At 58.1% G+C, this 17035-nt stretch overlaps 5 protein-coding genes across 5 annotated transcripts; 2 read left to right on the top strand and 3 right to left on the bottom strand.

Moving 5' to 3' along the window:
- Positions 1-102: 102 nt before the first annotated feature.
- On the bottom strand, positions 103-4677 carry L969DRAFT_18804 (uncharacterized protein; the record flags this gene model as incomplete). The annotated part of the gene is made up of 4 exons (XM_014710906.1): positions 103-279; positions 340-1598; positions 1652-4151; positions 4207-4677. 4 exons carry the CDS (start codon positions 4675-4677, stop codon positions 103-105), a joined length of 4407 nt encoding a protein of 1468 aa, XP_014566392.1.
- Positions 4678-4751: 74 nt separating this feature from the next.
- L969DRAFT_95855 (uncharacterized protein) lies at positions 4752-8344 on the bottom strand (the record flags this gene model as incomplete). The annotated part of the gene is made up of 15 exons (XM_014711110.1): positions 4752-4941; positions 4999-5127; positions 5179-5509; positions 5558-5693; positions 5743-6558; positions 6613-6743; positions 6793-6900; positions 6946-7064; positions 7120-7223; positions 7280-7420; positions 7470-7615; positions 7665-7745; positions 7800-7886; positions 7937-8076; positions 8133-8344. The coding sequence occupies 15 exons, from the start codon at positions 8342-8344 to the stop codon at positions 4752-4754; spliced, it is 2871 nt and encodes a 956-aa protein (XP_014566596.1).
- A 357-nt stretch (positions 8345-8701) lies between these two features.
- L969DRAFT_95854 (uncharacterized protein) lies at positions 8702-14083 on the top strand (the record flags this gene model as incomplete). Its single annotated transcript, XM_014711109.1, has 10 exons — positions 8702-10033; positions 10091-11671; positions 11725-11769; positions 11820-11919; positions 11971-12029; positions 12080-12191; positions 12244-12581; positions 12633-13171; positions 13224-13955; positions 14014-14083. The coding sequence occupies 10 exons, from the start codon at positions 8702-8704 to the stop codon at positions 14081-14083; spliced, it is 4908 nt and encodes a 1635-aa protein (XP_014566595.1).
- A 177-nt stretch (positions 14084-14260) lies between these two features.
- Positions 14261-16054, top strand: L969DRAFT_561249 (uncharacterized protein). The gene is made up of 2 exons (XM_014711108.1): positions 14261-15597; positions 15648-16054. The coding sequence occupies exons 1-2, from the start codon at positions 14355-14357 to the stop codon at positions 15824-15826; spliced, it is 1422 nt and encodes a 473-aa protein (XP_014566594.1). The 5' UTR covers positions 14261-14354; the 3' UTR covers positions 15827-16054.
- Positions 15917-17009, bottom strand: L969DRAFT_95852 (uncharacterized protein; the record flags this gene model as incomplete). The annotated part of the gene is made up of 6 exons (XM_014711107.1): positions 15917-16090; positions 16182-16305; positions 16358-16525; positions 16589-16678; positions 16733-16866; positions 16938-17009. 6 exons carry the CDS (start codon positions 17007-17009, stop codon positions 15917-15919), a joined length of 762 nt encoding a protein of 253 aa, XP_014566593.1.
- Between the last annotated feature and the right edge of the window lie 26 nt (positions 17010-17035).

Raw genomic sequence — 17035 nt, 5'->3', positions numbered from 1 at the left:
CATCGTGTCATGTATGGCCAAGGCGAGGCTAGCAGACGACGGTGCACCCTGCAGCGCTGGCGCGGAGGAGACTCTGTAATGCATTCTTTATACGCTGTTTTCCTAGGCCTTTGTGTGCTTGTTAGGTCCGTCTGTCTTGGCTTCTCCCGCGGGTCCATCCTGGAAAGATCGCTTCTTGCCTTGCGACTCGTTGAGTGCTCCCTTGGGCTTCGTCCGATTCTCGAAAGCAGCTCGGCGCGCTTCGCCTGCAGCGACAATGGCGGGTGAGGCGAGATTGGTCTGCGATCGATACCAGGTCCAGTCAGTCCCCCATCATGCCAGGACAGCGATAATATGTACCTTATGCAGAGCAGAGAGCGTATTGTGACGCTTGAGGTCGTCGAGAAGCTTGAATTGACGTTGGCAAAGAAGACAATGCATCTTTTCGGTGTCTGCGAAAGCCATCGTCGGATCTGTGAGATCTACAGCGGGGGAAGGTGCAGTCGTGACAGCGACGGTCGGAACCGGTGTAGCGCTGGCTTGTACTGGCGTCTGTACTGATGTCTTCTTGAGTTCCTGCGGCTGGCTTGGCTCGACCGGCCCAGCGTGGCCATTTGCAGTGACTACAGCTGCTGGAGAGGGTTCTGCGACGGAGCTGATCGCCACGTTTGCGGCAGTTTGGGACGCGAGCAGACGTGTAGCGTCAGTAGGTGTCAAAGAAGGAACCTTGGCAGTCCCTGACGTAGCATCATTGAATGGGGCAGAAACCTCGGCTACTTTTGCGACAGAAGGAGCAGAGACAGCTGGTGCGGAGGTCTTGCTTGGTGGTATAGTGGCCGCAGAAGTCACTACGGACAATTTCTGAGGGGGTCGCTCGCCTCGCAGTGCAGCGATAGCTGCCGTCTTTGCAGTCTCGCTCGCTTTGACTGCCGCGGCGACTCTTGCCGCTTCATCTTCTGAGAGAGGTCGATCAGCACTTGCTTGCTCGCTTGCAGTAAGTCCAGGCGAATCGTTGCGAGCTGCTGCGCTTGCATCACTTTGCACGGCAGTCACTGCTGCCGCTGTTCCAGGCGCGCCGGGCAATCCATTGGCAATGAGTGCGACGCGAGCCGCGCGCTCTTCAGCTCGACGGCGCTTGACCTCTTCGGGCTCCCAATCGCTGCAGAAGGCATTCTCGTCCCAGTACAGCTTCAATGCTCCTCCGCTTGGTCCACGGAATGTATACTGGCTTCGCATGGGTGTCGGATGGAAGGACTGTTGATGAGCAAAGGTCACACCGATAGGCTTGCCAGAGATAACGAATCCTTCGGAGTAGCGTACAGGGTCGAGCATGGTCGTGATTGCCCGTGACGCAGAAGCCACGCTGATATATTCAACAAACGCAAAGCCCCAGCTGAGTTTCGTCCGACGATCTCGCACCATCATTATCTTGCGCACTCCATTGTCGCCCTTGAAATCGCCATCATCACCCATACCGTCGAGGATCTCGGTCAGCGCAGTTTCGGTAACGGTCGTGTCGAGATTTCGTATGAGAAGCACGGAAGAAGGCAGCGTGCCGATGTCGCGCACACCGTCATTACTAGACCGTTTGCGAGCACTGTCTGCAAGCACTGGCGATTCTGATGCGTGTGAGCATCAGCTTTCGCAAGCCATCCTTGCTGAACGAACTCACTCTCGTCTCCCTTTAGTCCGCTGGCAATCAGCTCACTTGCGGCACGGATCGGCAGGCCTTTTGCGGCTGCTGCTTGCGCTGCTGCTTGATCTTGCATGAAGCTGCGGACGACAACGTGTGCGCGTTTCTGACCAGGTTCGGTTCGTTCGGTTTGAGAGTAGTCAACTTTGATTTGGTAGGGAGGCGATGCTATGACACCATACTCATCTCGCCACATCACGAAAGGATGGTGCGTCTCGACGAAAGTGCGGGCGTCATCGATGGACACGAACTTCGCGAAACCATAACGCTTGCTCAATCCTGTGGATTTGTCCTTGATGACCGACGTGCTTTCAGGTCTTGCACCGAGTTGCTCGAGGAAGCGCTTCAACATCACATCGTCACAATCAGGCGGCAGACCCATGAAAATGGCGGACTGTGCTGTTCCCGAGAGGCCAGCGTTGGGTGCGACCGACGCGGGTGTATCGCTTCTAATGTTAGGATGCGGCGATGCGGAGGTGGCTGCTGCGGCTGATCCGGGTTGCGCTGTCTTGACCACCGCGGAGCCCATAGGTGCCGATGCGGACGCTGTGCTCGGCGGTGCGCGCGACGATGTCGAATTCGAAAGGACAGCATCCGAAGGGGCAGCGGTATCACGCGCGCTTACATTCGAGTTCGGGGGACGAGCTGCGAGAGTAGCGACGCTGGGTGAGACAGCGCTGCGTATCCTAGAAGAAGAAGCAGTACCTTTCTGTTGATCACGATCGCGATCGTTGCGCTCAGACCGCTCGCCGCGATCACTGCGGGTAACTGGCGCTAGCTTAGGCGAAGCGCTGCGGCGGCCGCGCACGTCTGGCGGTCCATATGACGGCATCGTACCTCTGCTGCCGGCGCTGTAGGGCTGACGGCCGTCACGACTGTCATAACCTGCGCTGCTGAGTGGCTGATCATAGTAAGGATCGTATCTTGAATCCGGTAGATGCGGCGGCATGGAACGGTCCTCGCGCCTGAAGTCGGGCGAATAGCGCGGATCGCGCGCGTCAAAAGGGACTCCTCTCGGGTCAAAGGGCGGTCCTCGAGAGTCGTAGGGTGCGCGTGGATCGAAAGAAGGGGCGCGAGGGTCGAAGGGAGAGGCACGCGGATCTCTGCTATCGAAGGGGATCCCTCTTGAGTCATACGGTGCACCGCGCGGCAAGTCTCTGAAATCTCTCGGATCGAAAGGCCTTTGATCACGAGGATCAAAGCTAGGACCTCGCTGGTCGTACAGGGGAAGGCGAGGGTCCATTGGCAGACTTCTCGAGTCGATTGGCCCGCGCATATCAACCGGCGGACCACGGAAGTCGTCACCTCTGTGATCAGGCGGGCCGCGCATGTCGAGTGGTGGGCCTCTTGCATCGCCGAAAGGCCCCCTTAAGTCGCTAGGCGGGCCTCGGGGGTCCCTCGGATCACTAGAAAGACCTCGGGAATCACGTAGATCGTTTGGCGGACCTCGTGGATCACGTGCGTCGAGCGGCGGTCCTCTTGGTGGACGTGATCCAGGCAAGAGCGCTCTGGCGTCTCGAGCGTCGCTTGGCGCTTCCCGTCCATCTAGTGTAGGCCCTCTTGCATCGCGCGTGTCCATAGGTGGTCCTCTAGCGTCTCTCGTGTCCCCCGGAGGTGGAACCCTGCCCTCACGAGTGTCAAGGGCCGTTCCTCGGGGGTCGCGTGCATCTGCAGGCGGACCCCTTGCATCACGAGGATCGGCAGCAGGGCGAGGCGCATCGCGGGAATCGAGTGGCGGGGCTCTCGGTTCACGTGCAGCGGTGGGCGCACCTCTGATTGCGCCAGGCGGGCCGCGCGACTCAGAGGGAGGGCCGCGCAAGTCGACTGAGTTGCGTGAGTCAGGCGGACCTCTTGACTCGAGCGAAGGCCCCCTCGAATGAACAGGTGGACCACGAGACTCGCCGGGCGTTCCTCTTGACTCAACAGGCGGTCCTCTTGACTCGAGGGGCGGTCCTCTTGCATCCATCAGGGGTGGCCGAGTATCGAGCGGCGGGCCTCTCGGGCCTCTCGAGTCCATTTGACCTCGTGTGTCGAGGGGAGGTCCTCGCGGGTCGAAGGGCGGTCCACGCGATTCCAAAGGCGGGCCGCGTGCATCAAGGGGAACGTCGCGAGGGTCGAGAGGTGGTCCCCGAGGAGGATAAGGTCGCTGTTCGTCACGATAAGCCGAGCCGGGCGAGTCGCGATAATAGTAGTCACGAGGCGGTGGCGAACGACCGCCGGGACCAGCAGAGCTATAGTATGGATCGCCCGAAAGTGTTGCAGAGAGAGGTCCACGACGATCATCGTAAGCATCATAGGCACTGCTATAGGAGCTCATCGGCGGCGGCGGTCCCCGTCCGGGGTGAGGGTAAGGCTGTCCTGGGCCATACGAGGGCGGCAGAGGAGCTGAACCGAGATCGTTGGGGTAGGTCTGTGAAGCAAAACGCAAAGCATCGAAAAAGTCAGACCCGTTCAAGTCCACAAAGCACAGATTGAGCTGCTGATCTTGCGGGAAGAGCAGAGCGGCAGAGGAGAATGACGGGAGGAGCGCTCACGTCATATGGATCCCTGGAAAGGTGAAGTGCACCAGGCCGAGATGGGGTGATGACAGGGCCATGTGGACCGCGGGGTGGCAGGTCACGATAGTCAGATTGATAGCCGTTGCTGCTAAGCCCAAGCGGGGGGCGGGAAGCCATGGATTGAGGCGTGGGGGGACCTCTCGGATCATCGTAGGGCATCCTGTCGTCGTATGGCATCGGTGGGCCTCTTCCGTAGTCCGGGTAGCCCCCACTGCCGGGTCCCCGAGGACCGGGCAAAGCAGGAGGAGCAGGTCGGCCTTCAGATCTGTAAGGATCGTTCGATGAGGGACCTCTCGAGGGCGGTCGACCTGGCGTCGGAGGCGGACCATAGCCTGGACCGTTTGAAGACCTCAGCGGCGGTGGACCAGATCCTGGGCCAGCGGCGTGAGAAGGACCGTTTCTCAGGCCAGGCGTGACCGGCGGATATCGGTCATCCCTGTAGGCCATCCGTGCTGATACACCTGATCAGTGATATAAAAGCCAGTTCCTCGGCCGGTGCCGTTGTGTACGCAATCGCTGCCCTACTTGTCAGGCTCTGCCCTCTTTTTTTCCTGCTTGGGCGTTCCTGGAGCTAGGCAAAGTCTCTTGATTTCGTCTGGAGCGCAGATTCTCTCGAGTCGGATCAGACTGTTTGCATAGGTGTGTGGGTAGGGCGCAGACCGCAGAGCGTCTACAGATGCGCCCGCCTTTCGACCAGGCACGGGCTGCGCGCTCAGCTGCAATGCAACGGCGCACGCTGGCTTTTCTCTCACGGTACAACATTGTCACCGCTTTGAAATTGGCGTTGGCGCGCGGTTTGAGGACACTCGTGGTGCTTCGCTCTGGGGGTAGATCTGTTCGATGGGCGCACGGAAGCAGAGAAACTGCAGAGCCGAAGCTCGCTTGCATGCCACCAAGCTGTTGGCGCTGTTCAGCACTGCGACGAGAGGTGATCAGGGGCAGACTTGCATGTCCTTCATGCGCGATAACTGTGCACTCGAAGCACGAGGGCCTTGATAGATTTCCGATACGGCTGTGTAGGCTTGCTGGAAGGTCGCCCTCACGCGATCAGAGATGTAAGTCTCGAGTACTTGCTGGCTGAATTCGGCTTCTAGTGTCGCCTGAAGCATGCCACCTGTACCGAATGATTTTACTTTGCTGAACGAATTGAGATACTCGGCCGCCAATCTCTCAACGAGAGCGTTCATCACTCGAGGGAGAAGCGTCTTTGTGATCCGGCCCACTTGCGCATGCGTAAGCACGAGCATGATGAGCGATTCGTAGACGTAGGAGTGGATCTCTGCAATGCCATGTCAGCTCGTCCGTCGCAGACAGGCGTCATATTGACCAGCTGGGCCTTGGAAGGATTGCCAGGGGACCTGTGAGATGCCTTTCCTCACAGTGCCTGTCATGCGATCAGCTTGCCGGGTGACGAAGTCGTCAAACAATGCCCTGTCGAGCTCTTTGATGAGTTTCTCCACACTCTGCAACTTCTTATGTGAGTAGGAGCTCCATGGACGTCAAGAGACGCACAGATCTTGGCTCAGACACATCGCTGGCCAAGGCAAGCCTGAGTTGGTCGAACATTCGCGGTAAGGAGTCGCGCTGAAAGTCAGCAAGGCTCGAGATCGTGAGCAAGATGCGGTCATCTTCATCTAGCATGACAGTCTGTAGAGCGTCTCGCGATCGCTCATCTCTTGCGTTGCCGATGACTGCAAACGCTGTTTTCGCGATCGTGCCTAGCAAGCTGAGCAGAGCCTGTGTGTATTCCGTTTGTATCCTACGAGCAAAGTCTGTAGCGATGGGCTCCTCATTGCTTCGCCCATCGAAAGGTCTAGTCGAATTGAGAGCAAACAGTTGGGTCGCTCTCTCCTCGCTCGCGCCCGAGATGCGGTAGACGATCCGAGTCGTAGCCGTGTGGAAAGTGACCAGAGACCGCATGAGCAGCATCGTGTCTGGTCGGATAGGATCCCTCTGCCAGCCTTCCAGATGGGCAAAAAGGGCAGCGTCCGCTTGCCATAGCGTCGAGACTGTATTCTGAAAGCGCAGACGGGTGGCAGAAACGAGTTCGCGTAGACTGCTCGCTGATTCTGGCGCAAGCCCGATCGAACCGAGCTCGTTGGTGGTCTCGACGAGTTCGGCAAGCGTCTTGAGCATGAAGTGGCCCGATACTAGAGTGCTCGCATTCGGTGGCACAAATGAAGGAAGTGGCCTTTGCTGCTGGGAGTCCGATGTGGTCGATGAGAGGGACAGGAAAGACGACAGCGATGATGTATACTGGATGATGAGCTCTGTCGTCATCGTGCGAGCTTGCGCAGGACTTCGTCGGGCGGGCGCGTTCCTTGTGCTCTACAAATCTCTTACATGTCAATCGGGTGCGGTCCAAGGATCCACAGGACCTACACGACTGTATTGGCCGTCTGCGCAACCCTTGGCAATTTTCCAGAAGCCAGGCAAATAACGCAAGAGGACCTCTGAGAGCGACTTGACGAGCTCGAAAACCGTCTTCCAGACCTGGGCGCTTGCCGCTTGCTCTGTCTCGAGGCGTGAGCCGCCACCGGTGCACTAGTGCATATGGCTCACCTAGCGCTGTGTCGGACGTCTTTGCTTCTATGATCTTGATCGAGCTTTGCAGCTCTGCTGCCAGGGCTTTCTCGGGGGAAGCCTGCTTGGAAGCATCGGCCAATGCGTCTGTGGCCTGATCAGAAAACACTGACAGAAAGCCGACGAGCTCACCGTCGAAGTTGCCGGAGCAGTCATCGAAAGAAGCTTGTAGAGCTCTGTTGATATGACGATAATGACCGTCCAGGAAGATCCACACAGGGTCATCTTCTGGATTGAGCTCGAGCAACATCCTGCCCGGCATGTCAGATGCTTCTGACTCATTATGCTGAAAGGTACGGAGCGCACTCAATAGTACGGCCAATCTCCTCTGTGCTTCGCTTCGGATCCCGCAAGCGGGCGGTCAATGTCTCGCGTAAGTCGGTGATGATGCGCTCCACTTGTCGCCACACCTATCTCCAAGTCAGCCATTCGGTCCAGCGGGGTCGTGCGGTGAGGAGTGTCATGCCTTGTCGAAAACACGTCGGCTTTGAGCCTGTTGCTGCTGCGTGAGCTCCTGACCCGCTAAAGGCGCGAGGAGCTGATTGGCGGCAGTCTGCCGTAATCCCAGACCTTTTCTGTAAGCCAACAACGCGGTGTCGTAGCGACCCTGTCGTTATGCTGAGCCTGGCGCTACTTGCGAATAGAACAGCTTCTACCTTGTCAATGGCCTCCAGCAAAGAGCCGGGCAAGTTGAAGAAGAATTTGCTGCGTTCGAGCACCCCAACGGTCGAGCGCAAGCGATCTGCGCGGAGCTGGGCGTCGAGTATGGGCATGAAGACCTGATCAGCCTTTGATGTTGCCGCTGCGAGATCGTTAGCCCGGCTCGGAACATAGTACTGTCGCGCGCTTGCCTCGCAAGGTCTCTTTGATGTCGCGAATGCCATATTCTCGGTCGTCTACGAGTAGTCCAGCGCGCATGTCGTCATAGACAGCTGGTAGCATCTATACACATCAGCTTGACAGGTTGCCTTCGCTGACGCGCGTACCGGCTGTGCTGCCTTTAATACTCACGAAACGATCGAATTCTTCCTCGACGAGAATGCGAAGCGCTTCTGATCTCTGCTCGAGCGTGCCTGACGATGAAGTTGAGCGAGATGAGATGATTGCAAGGGCAGTGAGGTACCCTTGAGGCGCTCTCGACCCTCCTTGAGGTCTTGAAAGGCTGCATTTGGATGCACGGTCGCGAGAAAAGTCTTTGGGTCAAAAGCTTTCGAGGAGATGAGAACGGTCGCCTTGACGTTGGCTGGCGCATCGGGCACCGTGCTGAGGCCCTCTCGCTCAGCCTTGACCCAGCCGGCGCGGTCTGCCAAAGCGCGCACCTGAGCAAGCTGCCTCGACGCAAGCCTAGCGGATCAGGCTCGTCCGCACGACTGCTGGAGCCTGCAGTGCCAGCTACGACATCTGGGCCTGCAGCTTCTGATGAGATGCTGTCCTGCCAACTGCTCGGCTGCGCTGTCTTGAGCCCATAGACCTTGAGCAGTGTATCATTGTCGAGCTCGAGTGCGGCCTCATCTCTTGCTCGCCTTGACATCCTCTAGGCGGACAGAGCTATCAGCAAGTGCCATCGGGCGGCTGCTCCTCTGACGTGCGCTCGCTGGCCATGCCGCTTCAGGAGAGCGTGACGTGTCACGTGCTGAGGCCTCGACCGCTCCCCTCGACAGCTCGTCGTGGACAGCGGGCGTGACTCGGCGGCGACAGACCCAGGCCCAGAGACGATCATGGTCGACAGCGATCGATGAGCAGGCTCGGTCTGTGCAGATAAAGCGGACCGGTCGGAGATCATATCCTGTCTGTGCCCTCCCTGACGGCACGCCTGGCTTCTGGCTCCAGACGTGGCCCGTGCATCTCGAGCTCCGACCTCACAAGCTCTCAATAGCTCCCTCACAACATGACGGGCTCGTCGTCCCAGCAAGGATTCGTCAGCCTGCCCGACCGAGTCAATAGGTCGCCTGGCCGCACGAGGACGAGCGTGGCGTTGCCTGATAGCTCGACTATGTCGGCAGCTGCTTCTCAGGAGAGCAAGCTAGAGAGCTCCGGCACTCCATCGCAGGACGGCAGACTCGAGGAGCTCTCTGAAGCCAACTTGCGCACGCTCGGCAATCTCACCGGTCGAGTTGATAGCCTCTCACAAGCCGCTGGCGGCGGCGGCGGCGGCGGCGGGACTGGCAGTGCGAACATGACTGCCGTCGCCCACAGCTCGGCAGAGGCGAAGCTTCTACAGGCCGCTTTTGAACATCTCCCCCAGCCTGTGCTCATCTTTGAGCCTAGCTCGAGGCTCAACTTCATCAATGCCTCCGCCAGGCACTTCTTTGGACTCAAAGCGCTCCAAGGTCCGCTCGCCATGGGCTATTCCGTCAGCGATTTCTTCGGCGACGGCTTCACCTTTGAGGCTTCGCAGCAACGGGCGGCCTCTGTCGTGAGTCAGCTTCCGCCCAGCGCCTCATTCGAAGGCGACGACGATCCCCTCGGTAGGTTGCTCACAGTGGGCGCATGGGGCGAGGAGCAGCGTATCATCGACGCTCACGTGATCGATCGACAGCCTGAGAAAGTCATCGCTACCGTGCAGGCATGGCAAGGCCCATCAGATCATTTCGCTACCTCTGCGCGTCCCTCGCGACAGGCTTCGAATGCTACATTACAGTCAGCCAGCTCAGGCGGAGCTCAGCCCCTCATCTGGCATACTATTACCCTTCTTGACACCCTCGTCGCCCCCTATGGCTTAGCAGACCGACGTGGCTCGAGCAGCAGCATCGAGAGCGTCCTCGCCAATTCGCCTACCATCGGCTCTGGTGCGAGCGCGTTCGGCACCAGCAAGAGGCGAACGAAGCGTGCCGTAGATCGGATGCTATACTCGCAGCAGCAAAGATCACAACAGCCGGTCTCGGGCTCGTTCTTTCCGCCTGTCCCCTCGCCCACAGGCCCCGGCTCGTCAGTGTCTGGCCGCGCTCAAAAGTCAAACCTGTCAGAGCGTGGCTCGTTGAGCTCAGGCTCGACGAACAGCGTCTCGCCCGCGGTATCAGACCAGCCTAGGACCGACCTGTCTGCTGCGACGACTGTTTCGTCGAGCGGCAGCGCACAATATCCCTCTGTTGCGTCTAACATGCCAACCGTACTCGAGAATGCGTCTGCCGAAGTCGATGCAGCCGCTTTTGAGCACGGCATCCGCGCCAATGAGAAGACTTTACCACCCGTGCCGCTACAGAATGTCGCGATCAGTCCGGTAAGGGTCGACCGGGGATATGCACCGTAGCTCTAGCTGATGCTTACTCGCCTATAGGGAACGCAAATTCATGACGCTCAGTCACCTACATACGACACTACTACCACCAATCTCAGCGCACTGTCGTCAGCGATGCGACTCCAAGACTCGTTCCAGAGCTATAGCCTCTCAACCAACCCGTCAGTGCAGTCCAACGCCGCGATCGCTGGCGCCGCTACAAGACCGCAGCAAAGACCTCCGCTCGAAACCATGCCAACTTCAACAACAATTCAGGCTCAGCACAGTCGCAGGCGTGCCTCTTCGGGCTTCAACAGTCCAATGCCGGAAGCGCGTAAAGCGCCTGTTGCGTCTGTGCCGGATCCACCTTCCTTGCTTGCCCGGGCCGCACTCAGTCATCTGCCCCAGACTGGTATCATCACCGCTGCTCACGATCTATCTGGTGGCTTTGTCAATAATAAAGCGCGAGAGCTGCTGCTCGGAATCAAAGCGCCGCCCGAGGACGAGAACGGCGACTTCGATTCTGCTTGGTGGGAAGAGGGCTTGTGGATTGCAGACCAAGGCACATCTGGCACGTGGAAATGGGACGGCATCGAGTTCAAAGCTTCGCTCGCTAAGGATTATCGCAGAAGCGAAGCGGCGAGTACTGCGCATGCGAGTACTGCCAGTAGCGAGCACGGAAGCAATGAGACATCCACCGGCACGACTGTGGATGATCAAGATGCGGTCATTGGTCCAGATGGCGAACTCACGATCGGACTTCCAACAAATGCTTTCAAGATGACCGTCACCGCCATTCTACGCAAGAGCGTCTCCTTACAGCAAGCCAGACAACGGCAGCGGGCTAAGAAAGCGCGAAAAGCTCAGAGGCGAGAGGCAGCCATGCAGGCAAATGAAGCAATGGCTGCCGAAGAAGCTGGTGCAGACGGTCCCGAGGGATCTGATGGCGAGGACGACAGCAGTCAACCCCCCGTGCCTGATCCGGATTGGAAAATGGTCATACCGGAGGAGCCGATTCAGACGGCTTTGCGAAACAGGCAGACATCGTCCCCTCCCACGATGGAGCATAACTTGAGTAGCTCTATGCCATCACAGATTCCCGGAGCGACTGATTACCAACCTCATCCGGCGCCGCCTAAGATACCAGACCAGCAGCGACCTCCGCATAGCATGGCGAGCAAGCCCTACAAGGTCTACGATGCTTCATTCGGACAGAGAATTCTGGATCCTTTCGAGACGATTCTCGAGCTCGTAGCGAGAAAGGGCGAACATCCCTCCTCCATCCTTGGCAATTCCCCAAATGGTCTGTTGGTAGGCGTGGAGGTCGAGATCGCGCTGGACGATAGTCCGCCGGACGAAGACGCGTTTGATGTTGCAATCTCAAACGATGATGCTGCGCCTGCGACTGCGAGTCTCTATGCGACTCAGCAAGCATTACCAGCACCAGTACGCAGAAAACGCTTCCGCCGGCGAATCCTCGAAGTCTCGGGCGCTCCCATCTTCCAGCCGACGCACGTCGGTAAGACGCATATGGGCGGTATGCTCGTCATCCGGGATGTGACTGCCGAAAAGAAGCTTGCTCGCCGGGAGAATCGGCAGAGTCAGCGGGACGGCAGCGATGCCGACAACTACTACAAGCAGGTGAGATGCTCTTACTCTCTGTCTGTCTTGCAGTCGCTGACACAACATGTTAGATTCTGGACAACATGCCTCAAATTGTCTGGACAACCACGCCACTGGTCGGAGCTCTCAACACATGCCGTTGAGCCTTCGCTGATGCATCTGGCAGGGCTCACACAATTACTTCAATTCGCAATGGTACGCCTACACCGGACTTGAGCCCGAGCAAAGTCTCGGTCTCGGCTGGCAGAACCCGTTCCATGAAGATGGCAAGTGCTCGCAACTGCCCACGGAGATCTTGGCTGATTCCTCGATGACAGACATGCCTCACACGATCAAAGCATGGGCGCACTCACTCGCCACCGGCGAGCCTTACTCCGTCGGTCCCTTCTCGCCTCTTCGTCGCGCACAGGCTGATACTGCGCGCAGACTGAGTATCGCTGTCGCCGACACGACGGTGTTTGGCGATGGATGATTGGCCGCGCGCTGCCCGTCCGTGACTCTTCAGGCGCTATCATTCGGTGGGCAGGATCGTGTACAGGTACGTCCTGCGCATCGCTGGGGACGCACACTCATCGTTGTGCGGCGTACAGATGCAAACGAGGCGATCAGCGTACGCACGACTCTCGCAAAGACACAAGATCAATTCACTTACGTCATCAATTCGGCCGACTGCACACTCATTTGTGTTGACCCGGATCGCAAGATAACCTTTTTGGAAGGATCCGGTGCCGCCCGACTTAACGCTCAAGGACGCGAGGTGACTGGCATCGATGGCACGAAGTCCCGCACGAGGGTCGGTGAACACTTTAACGACGTTTTCCCGCCCAACGAGGAAGTCTATCACGCAATCGGTTCTATTCTCGATGGATCTTCGCATTCTGCTCGTGTTGAAGTCCGAGCGGATGATGGCACCTGGTTCAGGTTATCGGTGCGTGCCGAGTTACACTATCTCGCAAAGGTAGCTGACGCGTTTGAGCAGCTTACCGCCCTCTTTGATGATCTGCGCGATGCAGACGGCCAAGGGCGTATCATCGGGGTCATCATCGTTGCCACTGATATCACAGACGCCAAGGAAGCCGAAGCCGCTCTGCAGCAATCCTTTGAGGAGCGCAGCAAGCTCCTGGCATCAGAGACTGCAGCCAAAGAAGCTTCTCGCCTCAAGAGTGAGTTCGTCAGCAATCTCAATCACGAGATTCGTAGTCCAATCGCTGGCATGATTGGCATCTCTGAGCTGCTGCTCGATGATCCGACACTCAAGCCAGAGCATGTAGAAGCGGTCCAGAAGATCATGCGCTCCGGCGATATCCTGCTTGAGCTCGTCGGGATGGTGCTCGATATGGGCAAGGTCGAAGCGGGCAAGCTCGAGCTCGAATATCGACCGTTCTTGCTTCGGGATGTAGTTGCGGATGCTCGCCTGTTCGCTATGGCTGCCAAGAAGAAAGGACTCGAATACCTGGAGGGCGCCAGTGGATTCTACTCGGGCGAGGTCATGGGTGATATGGCTCGCTTGCGTCAAGTGTATGTCCCCGTGCCACGACAGAACTGGACCTGACTTTCATCGTGGCTGCAGCATAAGCAATCTGCTGTCGAACGCCATCAAATTCACGAGCAAGGGCTCTGTCAAATTCTCGCTCGAGCAGGTCGACGAGTCCGATGAGACAGTGGTCATTCGATTCACAGTCAAAGATACAGGCATTGGCATCAAAGCAGATGCACAACGATTGCTTTTTCAGCCTTTCCACCAGGCGGATGCTTCTCACTCACGTCGCTTTGGAGGCACCGGCCTGGGCTTGTCGATCAGTCGCAATTTCGCGAAGCTTATGGGCGGTACCATCGAGCTCGAGTCCGTATTCGGACAGGGCACGACGATGACGGCGCAGATACCTTTCCCTAAGGCGCCTGCAGGACTCAAGGAACCGGATTCGCCCGTGACCAGTTTCCATGCGAACAACAGTACACCGTCGGCCTCTCGCGGTCTCGTGCAGGCGCCGGAAGCAGCCAACGTGCACGTGCTGCTCGTCGAGGACAATGACATCAATAGAGAGATCGTCAGCAAATTGCTGCAGCGAATGAAATTCCAGGTTACGACAGCGCGAGACGGCCACGAGGTGCTCGAGCTTCTCGAACAGCAGAACTTCGATGTCTGCTTGATGGACGAGCAGATGCCAGGGATGGATGGTCTAGAGGCGACAAGGCGGATAAGGCAGCTCTCGGACCCGGTCAAGAGGAGGTTACGCATCATCGCACTCACGGCCTCTGCCATCTCTGGCGACCGAGAACGATGTATGCAAGCTGGCATGGAGTGAGTCTCCTTCTGTGACGGTATTGCAAGAGTGCTCAGCTGACATGCACCCGGGCAGTGACTACCTCGCAAAGCCAGTGCGAGCCGCGCTCTTGCAGCAGACCATTCTGAGACAACTCCACAATTAGAGAGATTCTTGCAGTCTTGCACCTCATTCACTGTTTTTGTATCCACTCGTGCTGCCATGCGCAGCCATCACTCATAACCTTGCATGCTCGTACATTGACGCCATCGCTGTCAGCTTGTACCGTCGCGAAAGCGCGATTGCCTCTTGCAGCAGATTTGCAGCAGCAGAGACGCGCCTCGGCCTCAGCGCCTTCCCCAGCCTGGAAGTTGCGCAAAGGGCAGCCAGTCTGCAAGGGATGCTGTCTCGGGCGCACTGAACTCGCGTGCGATAGTATGATGGCTCTGCCGCCCACCGGCGCTGGTCTCGCCAGCTCTGGGCTTGGGTCTGGCGTGCCTCTGCGCACGAACTCATCACAGAACTGGTTGCTGTCTGGCGACGAGCTGTCGGGGTTCGGCGACTTCCTCGACGCTGTAGAGACAGACCGTTCGCCTGCTCCAGTCCTGCAGCCCTCCTCGTCCTCTTCGGGAACGCACAATCCTACCGGGCCTTCACTTCCTGGTCAGCCCGCTTCGGCTTACCCCGCCATACCCTCGTCGGGCGCAGACAGAGCGAGACTCATCAACAGCATCTATGCTTCCAATTCGCACAACCTTGCTGCTCTCGACGGCTCGAACGGCTTCCATGATCTTGCTGAGCTCGGCCAGCAAGTGCCACTTGCCGCTGCCGCACAGAGACAGCAACAAATCTTTCCAGAGTCCGCAGCCTATGGTCGCTCACGACACGTCGAACGGTCACAGCTGCCTATGGTACCTCCTCCGCGAGATGCAGAGACGAGAGACAGGATGGAAGCCCAGGCGAGGGAATTGACGCACTGGCTAGCAGCGAGAGGCATCGACTCGTCTGCCTCTTCTGCCAGCAATAGTCCCGTCAGAGGTCACAGACCGCAACAGCCTATCGCTTCGACGAGCATGACGCCGCACTATGCTCAGCCTGTCGCGCCTAAACCGACGAGGATGTCGGACGCGACTGTCTCTACCTTTGAGGCTGGCGCGCACCAGCTTGCTCAACCGGACACCTCTGATCGATCCTCGAGCGGCTCACCTGAGCCTGCTGCGGCTCTACAAGAGCGCCGGCGTGATCAGAGACCTTCTGCCAGTCACAATGCGTCGAAAGGCAAGGCACGCGAAATCAACACACAGGATACTCAAGCTGCCCATCCCAAAGCTACCCTTTCGCGATCTGCGCCCGCCGGTACTGGCGGATCTCGCATGCCCTTGCTCAGCGAGGAGCAGAAGAGAGCCAACCACATCGCGTCTGAGCAAAAGAGGCGAGCTGCCATCAGAGCAGCTTACGACTCGCTCGCTGCTGTCGTGCCCTCGCTCAACGATGCGCCTCCGTCCGGGCCTGCAGATCACAGGCGATCAATGTCACACGAGGACGACGAAGGGGACGAGCGAGATGGGGGCGAGACGATCGGACGAGGCAAGCGGAAGCGGAAGCCTGTTCCCGAATCTCAAAGCAGCAAGCCAGAGGCTCGACCAGGCGCAAAGAGCGAAGCTGTCGTTCTCAGCAAAAGTGAGGCTCTTGCCTGCGTTCGTCACGCATGTGCTGATCACGAGCCACAGCTGTCGAATATCTCAGGGAGCTACACGATCAAAGGGAGGCGCTACTGGACAGACTGGAGCGTGCACAGGCTCTTCTGGCGCAACGTGGCCAGCCTTGTGGCTCGAGGTCACCCGTCTGGAATCTAGCCTGGCAGGACGACGCAAGTGAGGGTGGAGAAGGGTCGGACAGCGAAAGCTGAGGAAAACGATGTTGTATCAAGTATGTATGGCACAGCGAACAGACTCTGCAATGATCCTAGACTGATCGCACCCTCTTTTTGGTCGTCTCGTTAAGTTCGTCTCGTTTCTGAGTCTATGCTCTTGCAATTGCGCAACTCGTTCGTCAAGACTCGATTAGGTACGCGCTCAGCGTACAGTGGTGATGATGATGGGGTTGGGACAAGGCTGGCTGCCAGGCTGTCATGCCGGGAGCCTGCACGACAGGGATCTTGCTCAGACTCGAACTTTTTGCAATTAGGACCATTTGGGCGGTCGACGAGGATCTCGCGAGGATCACAGAGGGAGGAAGAGCGAGAGAGCCAGGAGGGATCAGACTAACTCGAACTTTTGTCCGTGCAGGACTTTGTTGTAGTATATCCATGCAAAGTCTGAGAAGACCGCGGTCTGGACGATGCCCGAGATGACGGCTATCGGGTCAAAGGTCTCTTCCATGACATATCTGCACATGCGTGAGGTGAGCCAAGGATGTACGAGCAGATCGCGTGACGCACCTGTAGATCCAGTTGGGGATATAGAGCGCGCGATAGGCCGCTAACGCGGCGAGGTAATGGGTCGTTATCGTCTCCGCCTCTCCGGTTCGCTGTAACATAAAGAGCTGTGGCAGGACGGCGACGGCTTCCAAGAAGATCGAGAAGGACCAGAGGATCTCCATGGGCGTGCTGCAAGGCAGGTAGAGAAATGAGCACGGCCAACGCCCGCTCGACAAACAGATCGCGACTAACAATTTGTAGTTGAAGATGAGGGCGAGAACGGCGCATGGGCCCAAGAGGTATTCTAGTCTGAGGGTATCGATGGCCGGGTCATGGGTCGGCCTGTTCGCGGACGTGAGCTCTCGGGGGACGAGGGACAGAGCAGAGGGCGCGTGCCTGTAGCGGAACTTCATGAGGTAGAGGATGTAGGCGCTCGAGGCGATGAAGAAGACCTTCATGGCGGTGTTGTAGAGCGAGATGAAATGGAACAGGTCGAGATAGCGAGTCACAAAGACGACGAGGTAGAGGAGCTGATGGTCAGCCCGCGCGCGCGAGTCAGCGACACGTCGTCAAGCCAGGGCTGAGTAGCGGTGCTGCCTACCTGCGTCTTGAAGCTGATGCCGCGACATGACCGCTTGCTCTGCATGGCATGCAGCAGGATGACTGTTTGCATCACGAGCGACAGCGCCGTGAGCTCTA

Source organism: Mixia osmundae, assembly GCF_000708205.1.
Source record: "Mixia osmundae IAM 14324 unplaced genomic scaffold scaffold_8, whole genome shotgun sequence".
NCBI lineage: Eukaryota > Fungi > Basidiomycota > Mixiomycetes > Mixiales > Mixiaceae > Mixia > Mixia osmundae.
The sequence above is the reverse complement of the archived record's forward strand: the minus strand, read 5'-3'. Positions and strand labels throughout refer to the sequence as shown.